We start from the raw sequence: 16,935 nt of genomic DNA on the forward strand, positions 1-16,935 counted from the left end.
TGTGTCCGCCTCATGATTGCTCCACATTTCACTATTGCATAAGAATGGAATTAGAGACTGTGTCTTTGCAAGGTTTCTGACATCACTCCTTCTGCTCCTGGTGTACTGCAGTCCAGTGGACCTCCTGGTCTGTTGTTAATGTTGGTCCATGGTGTGTGATCGATGACATGGAGTATATTTGAGTGTAGCGTCCGAGACCCAAAGAAATTGAGGTGTATCTGATCTGGTTTAAAAAGGTCACCACACTGCCAAAATATGAGAAATAGTCCATAGGTTGACTAAAATTTTAAATTTTCCATCTGAAAGTTGGAGTAGGTCCTAAAATGAACATGATTGCAGGAAAATTGAGAGATGATTAAAGTCTTCCATTAATATTTCTTATTGTTGTTTGATGTCTCGCATACCAACATGCACAGTAACGCTCTGTGTTAAAAGTAATTATATGAATTAAAATAATAAATAGTTCTTACTGCTTGAATTGATAGAAAAGGAGAATTGGCAAAATAGAAAAGAAGTAAAGCTAGATCAGAATTAGTAAGCAGAAGGCAGGAGGAAAGCATTCAAAGTTTATTCTCTTCTGGAAATAGCTGATATACAAAATACCAATTATAGAAAGAAAAGTGAAAAACGTTTCCACTGCAACATCGGTATAACATACCCACAGCCCACGTCTATCTTCTTTCACCTACTGAGACATTCCATGTAAGAGTGCATGTCTGCACATGTGAAGCCCTTGTATCTCACACATCTGTGTGGTACACATCCAGGCCTGATGAAAATTCTAAGGGAATTAACTGTTCACCTTAGACAGGATCAACCGACATGTGGGCACACGACAAACCGACGAAATAAACCTGCTTAAAACTGCGTTGAACAGAATTCAGGAAGTATTGACCATGCTACTTGGATTCCTGGTGGTAAAAAGTTGGAAAAACTTGACTATGAACATGAGCCGACACAAAGCAACACGAGACAGGTGTCGTTACACGTGTAGTCTAAAAGCCTAAAATATGTCAAAATATCATTACGTGCTGATCATTAGTACATTAGTAAAACCACAAACATTTGATATCCTCTGCTGAGCTCTTTCTTCAGCCATATCAGCAGCTGATCTGCACCCACTGAACACATTTGTATAAAGCAGAGTGCACATTAAAACCAGTGTCTTAGTATTGCAAAAGCAGAAATAAGGGGATTTAAGTTTTATTTAAGCATACTAATGCTTCCCAATTGAGAGCATGCTTGCTTTGAGGAATATGTTGTCATTGGCTAACTGTGAACACGTGATTATGATGAACAGGGCAGTGTACAGGTGTGTAACTATAAATCACTCATCCTCTGTATAGCCCTAGTGCACACAGAGGTAAGTTTCCTGAGACAACAGTAATTTTACATATAAATGCCCTGTTTGTAATAATATATTAAACTTAAGTTCAAAATGTACTATTCTCATAAAAGACACTTATGTGATTAAACACACATCGCAATGGGTTTTTAACTGTTTAGATTACTATTTCAGATGACTAATATATATGTAATACAAAATAATCTAATGAATGTTAATACATTAAATTATTTTGAAAATGTATTTTTTCTCTTTCACTCTTAGAAAAACAATATGGACCACAGATGGACTCTTAACCAGAGTATAATACAGGAAAACCCTCCACTCTGTTATGCATCCCTGAACAACTCGTGTGTAAAGACTGTTTATCCGATGGAGACTCGAACATTTATGTACATTTTGTTTAGTTTTATAACATTTTTTACATTATTTGGAAACCTCCTGGTGATCATAACCATTATTCATTTCAAGCAGCTCCACACACCAACTAATTACCTCATTCTGTCTCTGGCTGTAGCTGATCTGTTTGTAGGAGGGGCTGTGATGCCTCCCAGTATGTTACGCCTTGTAGAGACCTGCTGGTATTTGGGGAACCTGTTCTGCAAAATACACAGCAGTCTTGATGTCACAATGTGCACTGCTTCCATTTTAAATCTGTGTATAATTTCTGTAGATCGATATTACGCAGTGTGCCACCCCCTTTTGTACCATGTTAAAATGACTACTAATATTACTCTGATTATGATCTTTGCATGTTGGGCCCTTGCTGTTTTTGTGGGATTTGGGATTGCATTTCTAGAACTCGGCATTCTGGGTGCAGAAGACTTTTACTACAATAACATTGCCTGTGAGGGGGGCTGCATTGTGTACCTCAGTAAAACTGCAAGTGTTGTGTTCACAATGATGTACTTCTATATCCCTGCTGTTGTTCTGATCAGTATATACCTGAAAATATTCCACATTGCACAAAACCAAGCACACTCGATTCAAAATGGCCATGTGAAGACTAGCCAGCATCAGACATCTGTGCGGAAGACAGAGATAAAGGCGACCAAAACTTTAGCCATTGTCATTGGTGTTTTTCTGCTATTTTGGGCACCATTTTTCATCTGTTCATTGTTTGATCCTTTTATTGGTCCTGTATTTCCACGTGGTTTGTTTGACTTCCTTTCTTGGATTGGCTATTCCAATTCCACTTGCAACCCCATTGTGTATGCATTCTTTTATAGCTGGTTTAGAAAATCATTTAAAGTAATTCTACTGGGGAAAATATTTCAACCTAATTCTTCCAGATTAAGGTTGTTGTAAGTGTTGGTCATTATTTTTTTTTCCATGCTTAATTGGTACTGTAGAGGTGCCTTTATGAATCAAAGTTATTTCAGTAAATATGTGCCTTTGCTTTTTAGTGGTGGCCTTCAAAATTTGCCAACATCTTAGACATGCCAATATGTTAATTAAAAATAAACCAATTCTGGTATGTTCATCTTTCACTAATACTCATTATTGTTTTACCTTTGTAATTAGAATTGATGTGATGCACATATTGGTTCGGTAATATTGTCGATTTTGTCTGGTCTTGGTCTTTCCTGAGCCATGCATTCTCACATTCAGTCTTGTTCTGTACAAAATTGGAATTTTAATTGTCAATTAATATAAAATTTAGTTTTCCCACCATTGTCCTGACCAGATGCAGTGTGTTGATCCTTGGGTACTGAGAAAGGTGCTGTATAAGTGTAACTAATAATAAAAAATAAAATACACATTAAATGGGTATGAAATTGATATATTAGATTGAGTAGTCATCCACTATTCACAGCTAAAAGTTTGTTTTAATCTATCCAACACTAATTATTGTACACACTAAAATCATTAGTGTATCATTCACACTGGCAACATCAGCTGCTGAACTATTACAATGAATTTCCCCCAAAATTACAGCAAACACAGACTGTAGGCAAATGTGATCCCAACCATTCAAAATTTTTATTTTTTATTTAATCACTTTTTCTCAAAGCTGCAGTCGTTAAGGCAGTCACCTCTGTGACGGCCCCTTCCTCTATGCCCTCATCCATCTGGTGCCACACACCATGTGGCTTCAAGGTTTCGACCTGCTAAGCAGGAGGGACTTCCAGCTTGGGAGATCGCTGGTTGGCCTCTCTGCACTTCTGGATGTGTATAACGGAGGCCTGCCCCAGATGGGACCTGCTGCTCTGAGGAGAGAGGAGTTGGCCTGGAGCAATGACTCTCCCCAACACCCGTCACCTCTCCTGAGCGCTCCTACTATGGAGGGCCTGGCACTCCCAGCCAGTGATGCAGTAAAAACACAGAAGGAAGAGCCAGCCTGAGTTGACTTCTGGTTCAAAGCCCCCTGCTGCCCCTTTCCTGGTTGCTCCACTCTCCCTATACCCGGAATAGATAGGGCTCCCTGGAATATTCTGTGTGGGGCTTGGGGCTCATGGGTCAGGTAATCGCAGGGTTGACCACTCCCCAACCAGTTTGTCTGCCTCTCTCTCTCTCTCTCTCTCTCTCTCTCTCTCTCTCTCTATCTGCTGCTTCGGGTGTGATGGCTAAGGGCATGGCTAGCACCTGAGGGAGCTCACCATGCGCTACCTGTGCCATTCTCATCAGAGGGCATACTTCTCATGCACTGCTCACCAGAGGGTGCTACACTACTCTCAGGAGTGCTGCCTCCTAGCCTGCCATCAGACCTGTGCCTCTTTTCCTGGCCTAGAACCTGTTTGGCCTCCTTCCCTTGTCCCAGTCATTGTGGTCATCCCTTTATCCATCACCATCACCCTGTCTGTCCCAGTCCCAGTGGGCAGGACATGTGCCTTAGTGTGCCCGTTCTATCCTGGTCTTAAATTGGAGCCTGTAGCTAATGGAATTATCAATTAATTTTCTACAAACCATTCTAAAGTAGCGTTTATAATCTTGCTCCTCTTAACGGCTTGAAAGCAGCAGGGGCAAATATTCAGTTCTCTGAACAATTTCTCAATCTTTTTCCATACCAGATGGAAGAGAATCAGGAGAATAACTGCTTAGGCTCTTGCAAGGAAGCTTGCCAAAAAGTAAAACGTATTCCTAAAGGTAATCTTGTCTATTAACAATTTTTATACCAGTAACATTTGATTAGCTAATTAGCTAGCTACTGGAGTATTTCTCATTTTATTAGCTTGTCATGTATGTGGCTAACTAACTAGTTAGAAGTGCTCCCTTTTGCTAATTGTCTTAGCTAAGATAGCTAATACATTAGCTTTAGTGGTCTAATGTGTTTGGTATGTTAACTCATATGTTTCTAGGTTATATGCGTCTAGCCTTAAAATGTCTGCATTATCATTACCTTCTCTTCTGCATGGCTCACGTAAGTGAATTTCTAGTGATAACTCTGTACATTGAACAAAGTGTTAACCACTCAAGTGTTTATAAAGATGCTGGATCATTATGGGAAATGTAGCTAGCTAGATAAATAACAAACGTTAGAAACTTCACACTGAGCTATTAATGACAGTATCTAGCTAAACGCAAATGTTCAGTGATCCTTATTGTTGTAAACATGATCTACGTCGAATTCACATTCATAAGATACTCTAACTATAAATCTCCGTAATACAATTACGTGGAGTAGTTTTAGTCTAGTATGGTTTGCGCCACCGAGCTTAGAGTCAGTTAGCTGCTAACCTAGCTAGCTAGCAAGGTTAGCAATTGTTAGCTAATGTCAGCTATAATGGGTGAAGTAACTGCACTTACCCTGTTTACTCCCATTCACACAGAGGCTCAAACATCCTCTTTAATTTCTTTACATGCCCATATTGTGAGAAAAGCAGCAGTCCTTTGTCATCATGTGATCCTGGTTTTCCACATCCCATAGTTGTGGTAATCTTCAGGTGTGAGACGAGCACTACAGATAACAGCGTGAGCGGATGGTCCTTACCAATGTGCCCTTTTATAGTTGACAAATTTCGACTTTTGTGGATATTTTTGGGTCTTTGGGCTACATGTGCACAGGGGTCCCATTGTACATTTAATTACTGCAGCCAAAAACAAGACACCTTTTTGTCATTTTGCATCACCTACACCTACAGGGTATTCTTGTATTCCATGAGTTAGTTTGTAAAACAAATGTTTTCTATCAAAATCACAAGATATAAATACAGTAAAAGCTGATTTTCTATGTTTAACACTTTCATGTTAGCTGGTTCTTAGTCTTTAAGCACTATGCCACCAGCAAACACCACCATAACTTCCATGACAACCTTCCAGGGACTAAGACCACCCAGACCCACTGACACCATTAATGCATACTCAGTGCTGTCAGTTCTACATGAATCTACTACTTTAAATTAGTATATTAATAAAAACACAAACATTTGATATCCTCATTAAAACCAGTGTCTTAGTATTGCAAAAGCAGAAATAAGGGGATTTAAGTTTTATTTAAGCATACTAATGCTTCCCCATTGAGAGCATGCTTGCTTTGAGGAATATGTTGTCATTGGCTAACTGTGAACACATGATTATGATGAACAGGGCAGTGTACAGGTGTGTAACTATAAATCACTCGTCCTCTGTGTAGCCCTAGTGCACACAGAGGTAAGTCTCCTGTCTCAACTGTAATTTCACACACAAGCATACAAATATTTGTACTTCTGAAAATAATGAACATAAGTTACAATTTTACTATTGCATAAAACACATTCATGTGATGCATGTTTAAATGTATAGTATTTTTACTGTCTAGATTACAATTATGTGACAGATTTATTATAGAAGTAATCTATAATAATGCTAGAGAATTTGAAAATCTGGATTTCAGTTTCAGCTTCACTTAAAATGAACAATATTCCATTTTTAAATATTGTTGAGTCCACATGATATTGTTAAACTGTTTTTAAAATACTAATTTTCTCTTTTGCTGTAGATGCTACAGAGAAAAACAATATGGACCACAGATGGACTCTTAACCAGAGTGTAATACAGGAAAACCCTCCACTCTGTTATGCATCTCTGAAGAACTCGTGTGTAAAGACTGTTTATCCGATGGAGACTCGAACATTTATGTACATTTTATTTAGCTTCATAACATTTTTACATTATTTGGAAACCTCCTGGTGATCATAACCGTCATTCATTTCAAACAGCTCCACACACCAACTAATTACCTCATTCTGTCTCTGGCTGTAACTGATCTACTTATAGGAGGACTTGTGATGCCTCCCAGTATGTTACGCCTTGTAGAGACCTGCTGGTATTTGGGGAACCTGTTCTGTAAAATACACAGCAGTCTTGATGTCACAATGTGCAATGCCTCAATTTTAAATCTGTTTCTAATTTCCATAGACCGATATTATGCTGTCTGTCACCCCCTTCTGTACCCTGTTAAAATGACTACTAATATTACCCTGATTATGATCTTTGTATGTTGGACGCTCTCTGCTTTTGTGGGATTTGGGATTGCATTTCTAGAACTCGGCATTTTGGGTGTAGAAGACTTTTACTACAATAATATTGCCTGTGAGGGGGGCTGCATTGTGTACCTCAGTAAAACTGCAAGTTTTGTGTTCACAATTATATACTTTTATATCCCTGCTGTTGTTCTGATCAGTATATACCTGAAAATATTCCACATTGCACAAAACCAAGCACACTCGATTCAAAATGGCCATGTGAAGACTAGCCAGCATCAGACATCTGTGCGGAAGACAGAGATAAAGGCGACCAAAACTTTAGCCATTGTCATTGGTGTTTTTCTGCTATTTTGGGCACCATTTTTCATCTGTTCATTGTTTGATCCTTTTATTGGTCCTGTATTTCCACGTGGTTTGTTTGACTTCCTTTCTTGGATTGGCTATTCCAATTCCACTTGCAACCCCATTGTGTATGCATTCTTTTATAGCTGGTTTAGAAAATCATTTAAAGTAATTCTACTGGGGAAAATATTTCAACCTAATTCTTCCAGATTAAGGTTGTTGTAAGTGTTGGTCATTATTTTTTTTCCATGCTTAATTGGTACTGTAGAGGTGCCTTTATGAATCAAAGTTATTTCAGTAAATATGTGCCTTTGCTTTTTAGTGGTGGCCTTCAAAATTTGCCAACATCTTAGACATGCCAATATGTTAATTAAAAATAAACCAATTCTGGTATGTTCATCTTTCACTAATACTCATTATTGTTTTACCTTTGTAATTAGAATTGATGTGATGCACATATTGGTTCGGTAATATTGTCGATTTTGTCTGGTCTTGGTCTTTCCTGAGCCATGCATTCTCACATTCAGTCTTGTTCTGTACAAAATTGGAATTTTAATTGTCAATTAATATAAAATTTAGTTTTCCCACCATTGTCCTGACCAGATGCAGTGTGTTGATCCTTGGGTACTGAGAAAGGTGCTGTATAAGTGTAACTAATAATAAAAAATAAAATACACATTAAATGGGTATGAAATTGATATATTAGATTGAGTAGTCATCCACTATTCACAGCTAAAAGTTTGTTTTAATCTATCCAACACTAATTATTGTACACACTAAAATCATTAGTGTATCATTCACACTGGCAACATCAGCTGCTGAACTATTACAATGAATTTCCCCCAAAATTACAGCAAACACAGACTGTAGGCAAATGTGATCCCAACCATTCAAAATTTTTATTTTTTATTTAATCACTTTTTCTCAAAGCTGCAGTCGTTAAGGCAGTCACCTCTGTGACGGCCCCTTCCTCTATGCCCTCATCCATCTGGTGCCACACACCATGTGGCTTCAAGGTTTCGACCTGCTAAGCAGGAGGGACTTCCAGCTTGGGAGATCGCTGGTTGGCCTCTCTGCACTTCTGGATGTGTATAACGGAGGCCTGCCCCAGATGGGACCTGCTGCTCTGAGGAGAGAGGAGTTGGCCTGGAGCAATGACTCTCCCCAACACCCGTCACCTCTCCTGAGCGCTCCTACTATGGAGGGCCTGGCACTCCCAGCCAGTGATGCAGTAAAAACACAGAAGGAAGAGCCAGCCTGAGTTGACTTCTGGTTCAAAGCCCCCTGCTGCCCCTTTCCTGGTTGCTCCACTCTCCCTATACCCGGAATAGATAGGGCTCCCTGGAATATTCTGTGTGGGGCTTGGGGCTCATGGGTCAGGTAATCGCAGGGTTGACCACTCCCCAACCAGTTTGTCTGCCTCTCTCTCTCTCTCTCTCTCTCTCTCTCTCTCTCTCTATCTGCTGCTTCGGGTGTGATGGCTAAGGGCATGGCTAGCACCTGAGGGAGCTCACCATGCGCTACCTGTGCCATTCTCATCAGAGGGCATACTTCTCATGCACTGCTCACCAGAGGGTGCTACACTACTCTCAGGAGTGCTGCCTCCTAGCCTGCCATCAGACCTGTGCCTCTTTTCCTGGCCTAGAACCTGTTTGGCCTCCTTCCCTTGTCCCAGTCATTGTGGTCATCCCTTTATCCATCACCATCACCCTGTCTGTCCCAGTCCCAGTGGGCAGGACATGTGCCTTAGTGTGCCCGTTCTATCCTGGTCTTAAATTGGAGCCTGTAGCTAATGGAATTATCAATTAATTTTCTACAAACCATTCTAAAGTAGCGTTTATAATCTTGCTCCTCTTAACGGCTTGAAAGCAGCAGGGGCAAATATTCAGTTCTCTGAACAATTTCTCAATCTTTTTCCATACCAGATGGAAGAGAATCAGGAGAATAACTGCTTAGGCTCTTGCAAGGAAGCTTGCCAAAAAGTAAAACGTATTCCTAAAGGTAATCTTGTCTATTAACAATTTTTATACCAGTAACATTTGATTAGCTAATTAGCTAGCTACTGGAGTATTTCTCATTTTATTAGCTTGTCATGTATGTGGCTAACTAACTAGTTAGAAGTGCTCCCTTTTGCTAATTGTCTTAGCTAAGATAGCTAATACATTAGCTTTAGTGGTCTAATGTGTTTGGTATGTTAACTCATATGTTTCTAGGTTATATGCGTCTAGCCTTAAAATGTCTGCATTATCATTACCTTCTCTTCTGCATGGCTCACGTAAGTGAATTTCTAGTGATAACTCTGTACATTGAACAAAGTGTTAACCACTCAAGTGTTTATAAAGATGCTGGATCATTATGGGAAATGTAGCTAGCTAGATAAATAACAAACGTTAGAAACTTCACACTGAGCTATTAATGACAGTATCTAGCTAAACGCAAATGTTCAGTGATCCTTATTGTTGTAAACATGATCTACGTCGAATTCACATTCATAAGATACTCTAACTATAAATCTCCGTAATACAATTACGTGGAGTAGTTTTAGTCTAGTATGGTTTGCGCCACCGAGCTTAGAGTCAGTTAGCTGCTAACCTAGCTAGCTAGCAAGGTTAGCAATTGTTAGCTAATGTCAGCTATAATGGGTGAAGTAACTGCACTTACCCTGTTTACTCCCATTCACACAGAGGCTCAAACATCCTCTTTAATTTCTTTACATGCCCATATTGTGAGAAAAGCAGCAGTCCTTTGTCATCATGTGATCCTGGTTTTCCACATCCCATAGTTGTGGTAATCTTCAGGTGTGAGACGAGCACTACAGATAACAGCGTGAGCGGATGGTCCTTACCAATGTGCCCTTTTATAGTTGACAAATTTCGACTTTTGTGGATATTTTTGGGTCTTTGGGCTACATGTGCACAGGGGTCCCATTGTACATTTAATTACTGCAGCCAAAAACAAGACACCTTTTTGTCATTTTGCATCACCTACACCTACAGGGTATTCTTGTATTCCATGAGTTAGTTTGTAAAACAAATGTTTTCTATCAAAATCACAAGATATAAATACAGTAAAAGCTGATTTTCTATGTTTAACACTTTCATGTTAGCTGGTTCTTAGTCCTTTAAGCACTATGCCACCAGCAAACACCACCATAACTTCCATGACAACCTTCCCAGGGACTAAGACCACCCAGACCCACTGACACCATTAATGCATACTCAGTGCTGTCAGTTCTACATGAATCTACTACTTTAAATTAGTATATTAATAAAAACACAAACATTTGATATCCTCATTAAAACCAGTGTCTTAGTATTGCAAAAGCAGAAATAAGGGGATTTAAGTTTTATTTAAGCATACTAATGCTTCCCCATTGAGAGCATGCTTGCTTTGAGGAATATGTTGTCATTGGCTAACTGTGAACACATGATTATGATGAACAGGGCAGTGTACAGGTGTGTAACTATAAATCACTCGTCCTCTGTGTAGCCCTAGTGCACACAGAGGTAAGTCTCCTGTCTCAACTGTAATTTCACACACAAGCATACAAATATTTGTACTTCTGAAAATAATGAACATAAGTTACAATTTTACTATTGCATAAAACACATTCATGTGATGCATGTTTAAATGTATAGTATTTTTACTGTCTAGATTACAATTATGTGACAGATTTATTATAGAAGTAATCTATAATAATGCTAGAGAATTTGAAAATCTGGATTTCAGTTTCAGCTTCACTTAAAATGAACAATATTCCATTTTAAATATTGTTGAGTCCACATGATATTGTTAAACTGTTTTTAAAATACTAATTTTCTCTTTTGCTGTAGATGCTACAGAGAAAAACAATATGGACCACAGATGGACTCTTAACCAGAGTGTAATACAGGAAAACCCTCCACTCTGTTATGCATCTCTGAAGAACTCGTGTGTAAAGACTGTTTATCCGATGGAGACTCGAACATTTATGTACATTTTATTTAGCTTCATAACATTTTTTACATTATTTGGAAACCTCCTGGTGATCATAACCGTCATTCATTTCAAACAGCTCCACACACCAACTAATTACCTCATTCTGTCTCTGGCTGTAACTGATCTACTTATAGGAGGACTTGTGATGCCTCCCAGTATGTTACGCCTTGTAGAGACCTGCTGGTATTTGGGGAACCTGTTCTGTAAAATACACAGCAGTCTTGATGTCACAATGTGCAATGCCTCAATTTTAAATCTGTTTCTAATTTCCATAGACCGATATTATGCTGTCTGTCACCCCCTTCTGTACCCTGTTAAAATGACTACTAATATTACCCTGATTATGATCTTTGTATGTTGGACGCTCTCTGCTTTTGTGGGATTTGGGATTGCATTTCTAGAACTCGGCATTTTGGGTGTAGAAGACTTTTACTACAATAATATTGCCTGTGAGGGGGGCTGCATTGTGTACCTCAGTAAAACTGCAAGTTTTGTGTTCACAATTATATACTTTTATATCCCTGCTGTTGTTCTGATCAGTATATACCTGAAAATATTCCACATTGCAAAAAAACAAGCACGCTCGATTCAAAATGGCCAAGTAAAGACTAGCCAGCATCAGACATCAGTGAGGAAGACAGAGATGAAGGCGACCAAAACTTTAGCCACGGTCATTGGTGTATTTCTGCTATTTTGGGCACCACTTTTTATCTGTTCATTGTTTGATCCATTTATCGGACCTGTATTTCCACGTGGTTTGTTTGACTTCCTTTCTTGGATTGGTTATTCCAATTCCACTTGCAACCCTATTGTGTATGCATTCTTTTATAGCTGGTTCAGAAAATCATTTAAAGTTATTCTATTTGGAAAAATATTTCACCCCAATTCTTCCAGATTAAAATTGTTTTAAATGTTTGTCATATTATTTTTTCCATGTTGAATTGGTACTATATTGAGATGCCTTTATGAATCAAAGTTTTTTCAGTGAATATAATGTGCCTTTGCTTTTTAGTGGTGGGCTTTGAAATTTGCCAACATGTTTATTCAAAATAAACTGAGTCTGGTATATTTTTCAGTAATAAGATATTCATTTTCAATAATATTCATTATTGTTTTCCCTTTGTAATTACTATTGATGGGACATTGGTTCGGTATCCTTAATCTTGTGGGTTTTGTCTGGTCTTGGTCTTTCCTGAGTCATGCATACTCACATTCTTTCTTGTTCTGGACAAAATTGGAATTTTGAGTTTCAGTTAAAATAAAATTTCCATTCATTTTCTCCACTGTTGTCCTGACCAGATGCAAAGTCATTATGCAGTGTGTTGATCTTTGGGTACGGAGAAGGGTGCAGTACAAGTGTACCTCAACCATTTCACTGCGAGCTATACTGTGTATGACTACGTATGTGACAAATAAACCAAACTTGAAACTTGAAACAAGAAGAAATAAATAATAAAAATATTATTATTATTCTATAACAATAAAACACATGAAATAGGTGTGAAATTGATATATTAGATTGAGTATTCAGACACTATTCACGGCTAAAAGTTTCATAGATCATGCCACCGCAGGGTCGAACAGTCCCCAAGCAGTTTATCTGTCTTTCTTTCTCTCTGCTGTTCCAGGTGTGATGGCCGAGAGCATGGCTGGCGCCTGAAGGAGATCACCCTGCACCTCCCGTGCCTCGCTCATCAAAGGGCGCACTGCTCATGCATTGCTCACCAGAGCTCACTTTACCCATCACCATCACCTTGTCTGTCCCAGTCCCAGTGAGCAGGATTTGTGCCTCAGTGTACCTGTTCTGTGCTGGTCACTGTCCTTGTCCCCATCCAGCCTGCCTGCAAGTCCGGTCCTGTACCGGTGGCCACAACCTCGGTCACCCAGTCTCCTCTCTTGCCCCATGCCTGCCCTGCACTAGAGCCCTGAGTCTGGTCCTGGTCAGTTCCTTGGCCCCAAGCCAAGTGTCCTGTGCAGTTAGCCATGACAGCCATTATTACGGTCATATGCTGCTCCCCCACCTCCAAACTGGAGCCTGTAGCTAATGTCATTATCAACAATCTTTCTATGGACCATTCTAAAGTACTGTTTATCATCTTTTCCCTCTTAAGGGCTTGAAAGCAGTAGGGGGCAAAGACTCAGTTCTTTGAACAATTTCAAAGTCTTTTCCATACCAGATGGAAGAGAATCAGGAGAATAACTACTTAGGCTCTTGCAAGGAAGTGTGCCAGTCTCTGAATAAACCATTACATACAGGATACTGCCAGCAGCTGCTCACACCTGCCCAGTTGGAACACAAGTAGGTGGGTAGAGACCCTTCCTCTACCAGTGGAGGGTATGACGGGTCCTCTGTCCGTACAGATGGGATTTAGCACAACTTGCTCTGGCTGCACCATTTGTCCTGGAGCAGCCCGTGCCCACTACAAACCTGCAGCTAGTGTCTACCTCTTATTCCTGCACATTTTCTGTACATGTCACCTTGAACTGGGGCCCTGATGTTCCTCAAATTTCAGGTGTAATTGACTCAAGTGCTGGGTATTGCTTCATAGACGTATGCCTGGTCTGAGCCATTAACAGATTTCATCCCGACAATGTTTGTTATTTTCCAGATGCCTTCAGTAAGCACTGATCCACGTTCTATCATTGGAGTGTAGTACTGAGCACTACCCCCATCATAAGAGGAAGTCCATCCCCATGAGACAGAAATCTTGGATTTTAGCATAACTCAGGTGCCAGGTGGAAGCTTCCTTTGGTAAACGCCACCACATCCATGTCTGGACAATTGCGCTGTTGACTGAGATCAGGCTCTTCATTGTTGCCCTCAATGCTCTGCTGCCCCTCCACCACCTCCACCTACAAAGTGGAGTCTATAGCTAACTGTCTTAGCTGACCACTGGTCATTCAAGTCTCACAAGACAGTTGCTTACATATCCTTATTTGTGGCCAAATGTAGAGTTTTCTAGGTTTCTACAGTCTGTGTAAATGCTGAAAGGATTGATGGACCCTCCAGCCAATGACGCCTGCTCCATAACAGCCAACTTGATAGATGTCCTACTAGACAAGAGCCAGTCTCTCTTGCCAGCTTTGTGAGATCTGGCTGCTGGGACCTGGATTGTGACATCACTGCAGCTAACTCACATCCTCACAGCACACCAAATCGGATCTACATCCGTCGGCGGTGCTGCATGGCACTCAGAGTCTGGGCTCAAACATACCTCAGGTCAGGGAACCCTGGATCAACACATACCGCCTAGCTCATAGCGGCACACTACTGGAGGCTTTAGATGCACTGGGATATTGTCCAGCATGTGGAATCATGTGCGTTTGCAGTAAGACACCGTATATCCACCTGGACGTAATCTGCTCCCTTGACCTTCTCCACAGTCTTTGGTCTCACCTGGCTGTGGATTTTGTAACAGACATCTTCGCTTCAGACAGAAACACCATTGTGTTCGTGGTGGTGGATTTCTTCATCTCCCTCCCGGTGCTTCCTACAGCCCTGGAGACAGCAGACAGCATGCACCCGGCGTTCGGCGTTCTGATCATCCATCGCTGTCTCCAAGAGCAAGGTGGACTGGAGAAGAGTTGAGGAGGATCGGGTGTTATTAGCTACGAGGTGGCCGGGTGGGACCTACAATCAAGCTCAACCCAAAATACGCCAGTGCCTACACCATCCTGCGCCTCATTAATGACTTCATGTACAGGGTCAGCTTGCCAGGGAGCGGTCGTGCATCGTCGGCCTTTCGTGTGTCTACCTTGAACGCAGTCCCTTGACAAAGTTGTTGTCACTGCTAGAGCTCCACCACCACCAGTAAAAGTTGGAGGAGGTCCCATGTACCAATTGAGTGCCCTGCTATCGTGCTCTTCTACAGTTAGTGTGTCAAGTGCTTACAGCCCGTAACTTGCTTTTTTGTCATTTTAAGGCAGCTCACTGTTGTGCTCATTTAAAGGGTAAATACAAAAGTTAACAGCCTCTCACTAAGATTTGAACAAATTTGAATTTGAATTTTCTTGTTTGTCTTATTAACAAAGATGTACGTTTTTGATTAAGCAAACCCATTTATGTTTGTCGCTTGGCCGCGACAATTAGCCTCAGACCTTTAGATTATGTAGTTAAAAGATCAACATCCCATTTTGGACATACAGCATACAGGCGCTTGACTATGAAATCAATGTAGTCATCCCAGTATCCCTGAAAGGTTCCAGCTTGGAGAAAGCAGGAAGTTTGTCCCCATCATCAACTACTGGATCAATGCAATGCAATTCCAGGCCCGCAAGCAAAACCATGGGCTTAGTCAGCAAAAACAAACAATCCATCTGTGGCCTGATCCAAACACTAACAAATTAAACAAAGTACCAGATGAATCAGAGTATGTATCCATTACAAGCTGATGATTAGCATAGCAGTCCCAGATCTCAGTCCCACCACTGGTTCGTTTCTACAGCCAAATGATCAGCTGTTCTGAACTGAACATTTATAAAATGTACAGAGCATTTTAATGTGTTTCTTGGTACTGGAAAAATGCAAAAGAGATTTATGTTTGTGTTCTATTCAAGCATACGCAATTATAAATAGAATAGGATGTTGAATATCATATGTCAACAGAACACCATTAGAGCTTCTCATAATAACCTCCTTAATCTCTTCACTACAGCAACAACATCATGAGTTCTTCTCGGGGGTCATCAGGTAGGTACTCCCCTTAATCAGCGTTTCCCTGAATTAGGCCCGCAACACTTCCAGGAGGCTCAAGAGTGAAGTCTCGCATCCCAGCCTCACCCCCTCCTAGCCCAGTTTAAACCAAGCTGCACCTCTTAAACACGATGCCACAAGCAAATACAACATTCTTTCTTAAAGATTTCACATTATCTTAGCTACTGAAAAGTAAAAACAAACAAACAAACAAAAAGTCACGTCACTAAAAGAAACCTTTTCTTGTCTATTGACAATTATGTATAACAGGGGTGTTTGATTAGCTGGGTAGCTACTGAATATATTTATCATTTTCCCAGTTTGTTAGCTAATGTCAGCTATAATGGGTGAAGTAACTGCACTTACCCTGTTTACTTCCATACACACAGAGAGTCTTAAAGCCTCTTTAGTTTCTTTACATGCCCATATTGTTAGAAAGGCAGCAGTCCTAAGATCATGTCATCATCTGAGCCTGGTTTTCCACATCCCATAGTTGTGGTAGTTGTGTGAAACGAGCACTACAGATAACGAGGTGAGCAGATGGTACCAATGTGCCCTTTTATAGTTGACAAATTTTGACTTTTGTGGATATTTTTGGGTAAATTTAATGTACATTTAATTACTGCAGCCAAAAACAAGACAACTTTTTGTCATTTTGCATCACCTACAGCTACAGGGTATTCTTGTATTCCATGAGTTAGTTTGTAAAACAAATGTTCTCTATCAAAATCACAAGATAGAAAATCAGCTTTTGCTGTATTTATATGTTTAACACTTTCATGTTAGCTGGTTCTTAGTCTTTAAGTACTATGCCACCAGCAAACACCACCATAACTTCCATGACGACCTTCCCAGGGACTAAGGCCACCCAGGCCCACTGGCACCATTAATGCAATACTCAGTGCTGTCAGTTCTACATGAATCTACTACTTTAAATTAGTACATTAATAAAAACACAAGCATTTGATATCCTCTGCTGAGCTTTTTCTTCAGCCATATCAGCAGCTGATCTGCACCCACTGAACACATTTGTATAAAGCAGAGTGCACATTAAAACCAGTGTCTTAGTATTGCAAAAGCAGAAATAAGGGGATTTAAGTTTTATTTAAGCATACTAATGCTTCCCAATTGAGAGCATGCTTGCTTTGAGGAATATGTTGTCATTGGGTAAC

At 40.2% G+C, this 16,935-nt stretch overlaps 2 protein-coding genes and 1 pseudogene across 2 annotated transcripts; all 3 read left to right on the plus strand.

Moving 5' to 3' along the window:
* The first annotated feature begins 1,618 nt into the window (after window positions 1–1,618).
* Window positions 1,619–2,653, plus strand: LOC113590312 (trace amine-associated receptor 1-like). Its single transcript, XM_035529032.1, has one exon. The coding sequence runs from the start codon at window positions 1,619–1,621 to the stop codon at window positions 2,651–2,653; it is 1,035 nt and encodes a 344-aa protein (XP_035384925.1).
* Window positions 2,654–6,283: 3,630 nt separating this feature from the next.
* On the plus strand, window positions 6,284–7,317 carry LOC118241809 (annotated as a pseudogene).
* Window positions 7,318–10,945: 3,628 nt separating this feature from the next.
* On the plus strand, window positions 10,946–11,980 carry LOC113569164 (trace amine-associated receptor 1-like). The gene has a single exon (XM_035529031.1). The coding sequence runs from the start codon at window positions 10,946–10,948 to the stop codon at window positions 11,978–11,980; it is 1,035 nt and encodes a 344-aa protein (XP_035384924.1).
* Window positions 11,981–16,935: the final 4,955 nt, after the last annotated feature.

Source organism: Electrophorus electricus, chromosome 8 (assembly GCF_013358815.1).
Source record: "Electrophorus electricus isolate fEleEle1 chromosome 8, fEleEle1.pri, whole genome shotgun sequence".
Classification (NCBI taxonomy): domain Eukaryota; kingdom Metazoa; phylum Chordata; class Actinopteri; order Gymnotiformes; family Gymnotidae; genus Electrophorus; species Electrophorus electricus.

Coding starts and splice junctions, on each gene's coding strand:
- LOC113590312 (XM_035529032.1), top strand. CDS start 1,619: ATGGACCACAGATGGACTCTTAACCAGAGTATAATACAGGAAAACCCT.
- LOC113569164 (XM_035529031.1), top strand. CDS start 10,946: ATGGACCACAGATGGACTCTTAACCAGAGTGTAATACAGGAAAACCCT.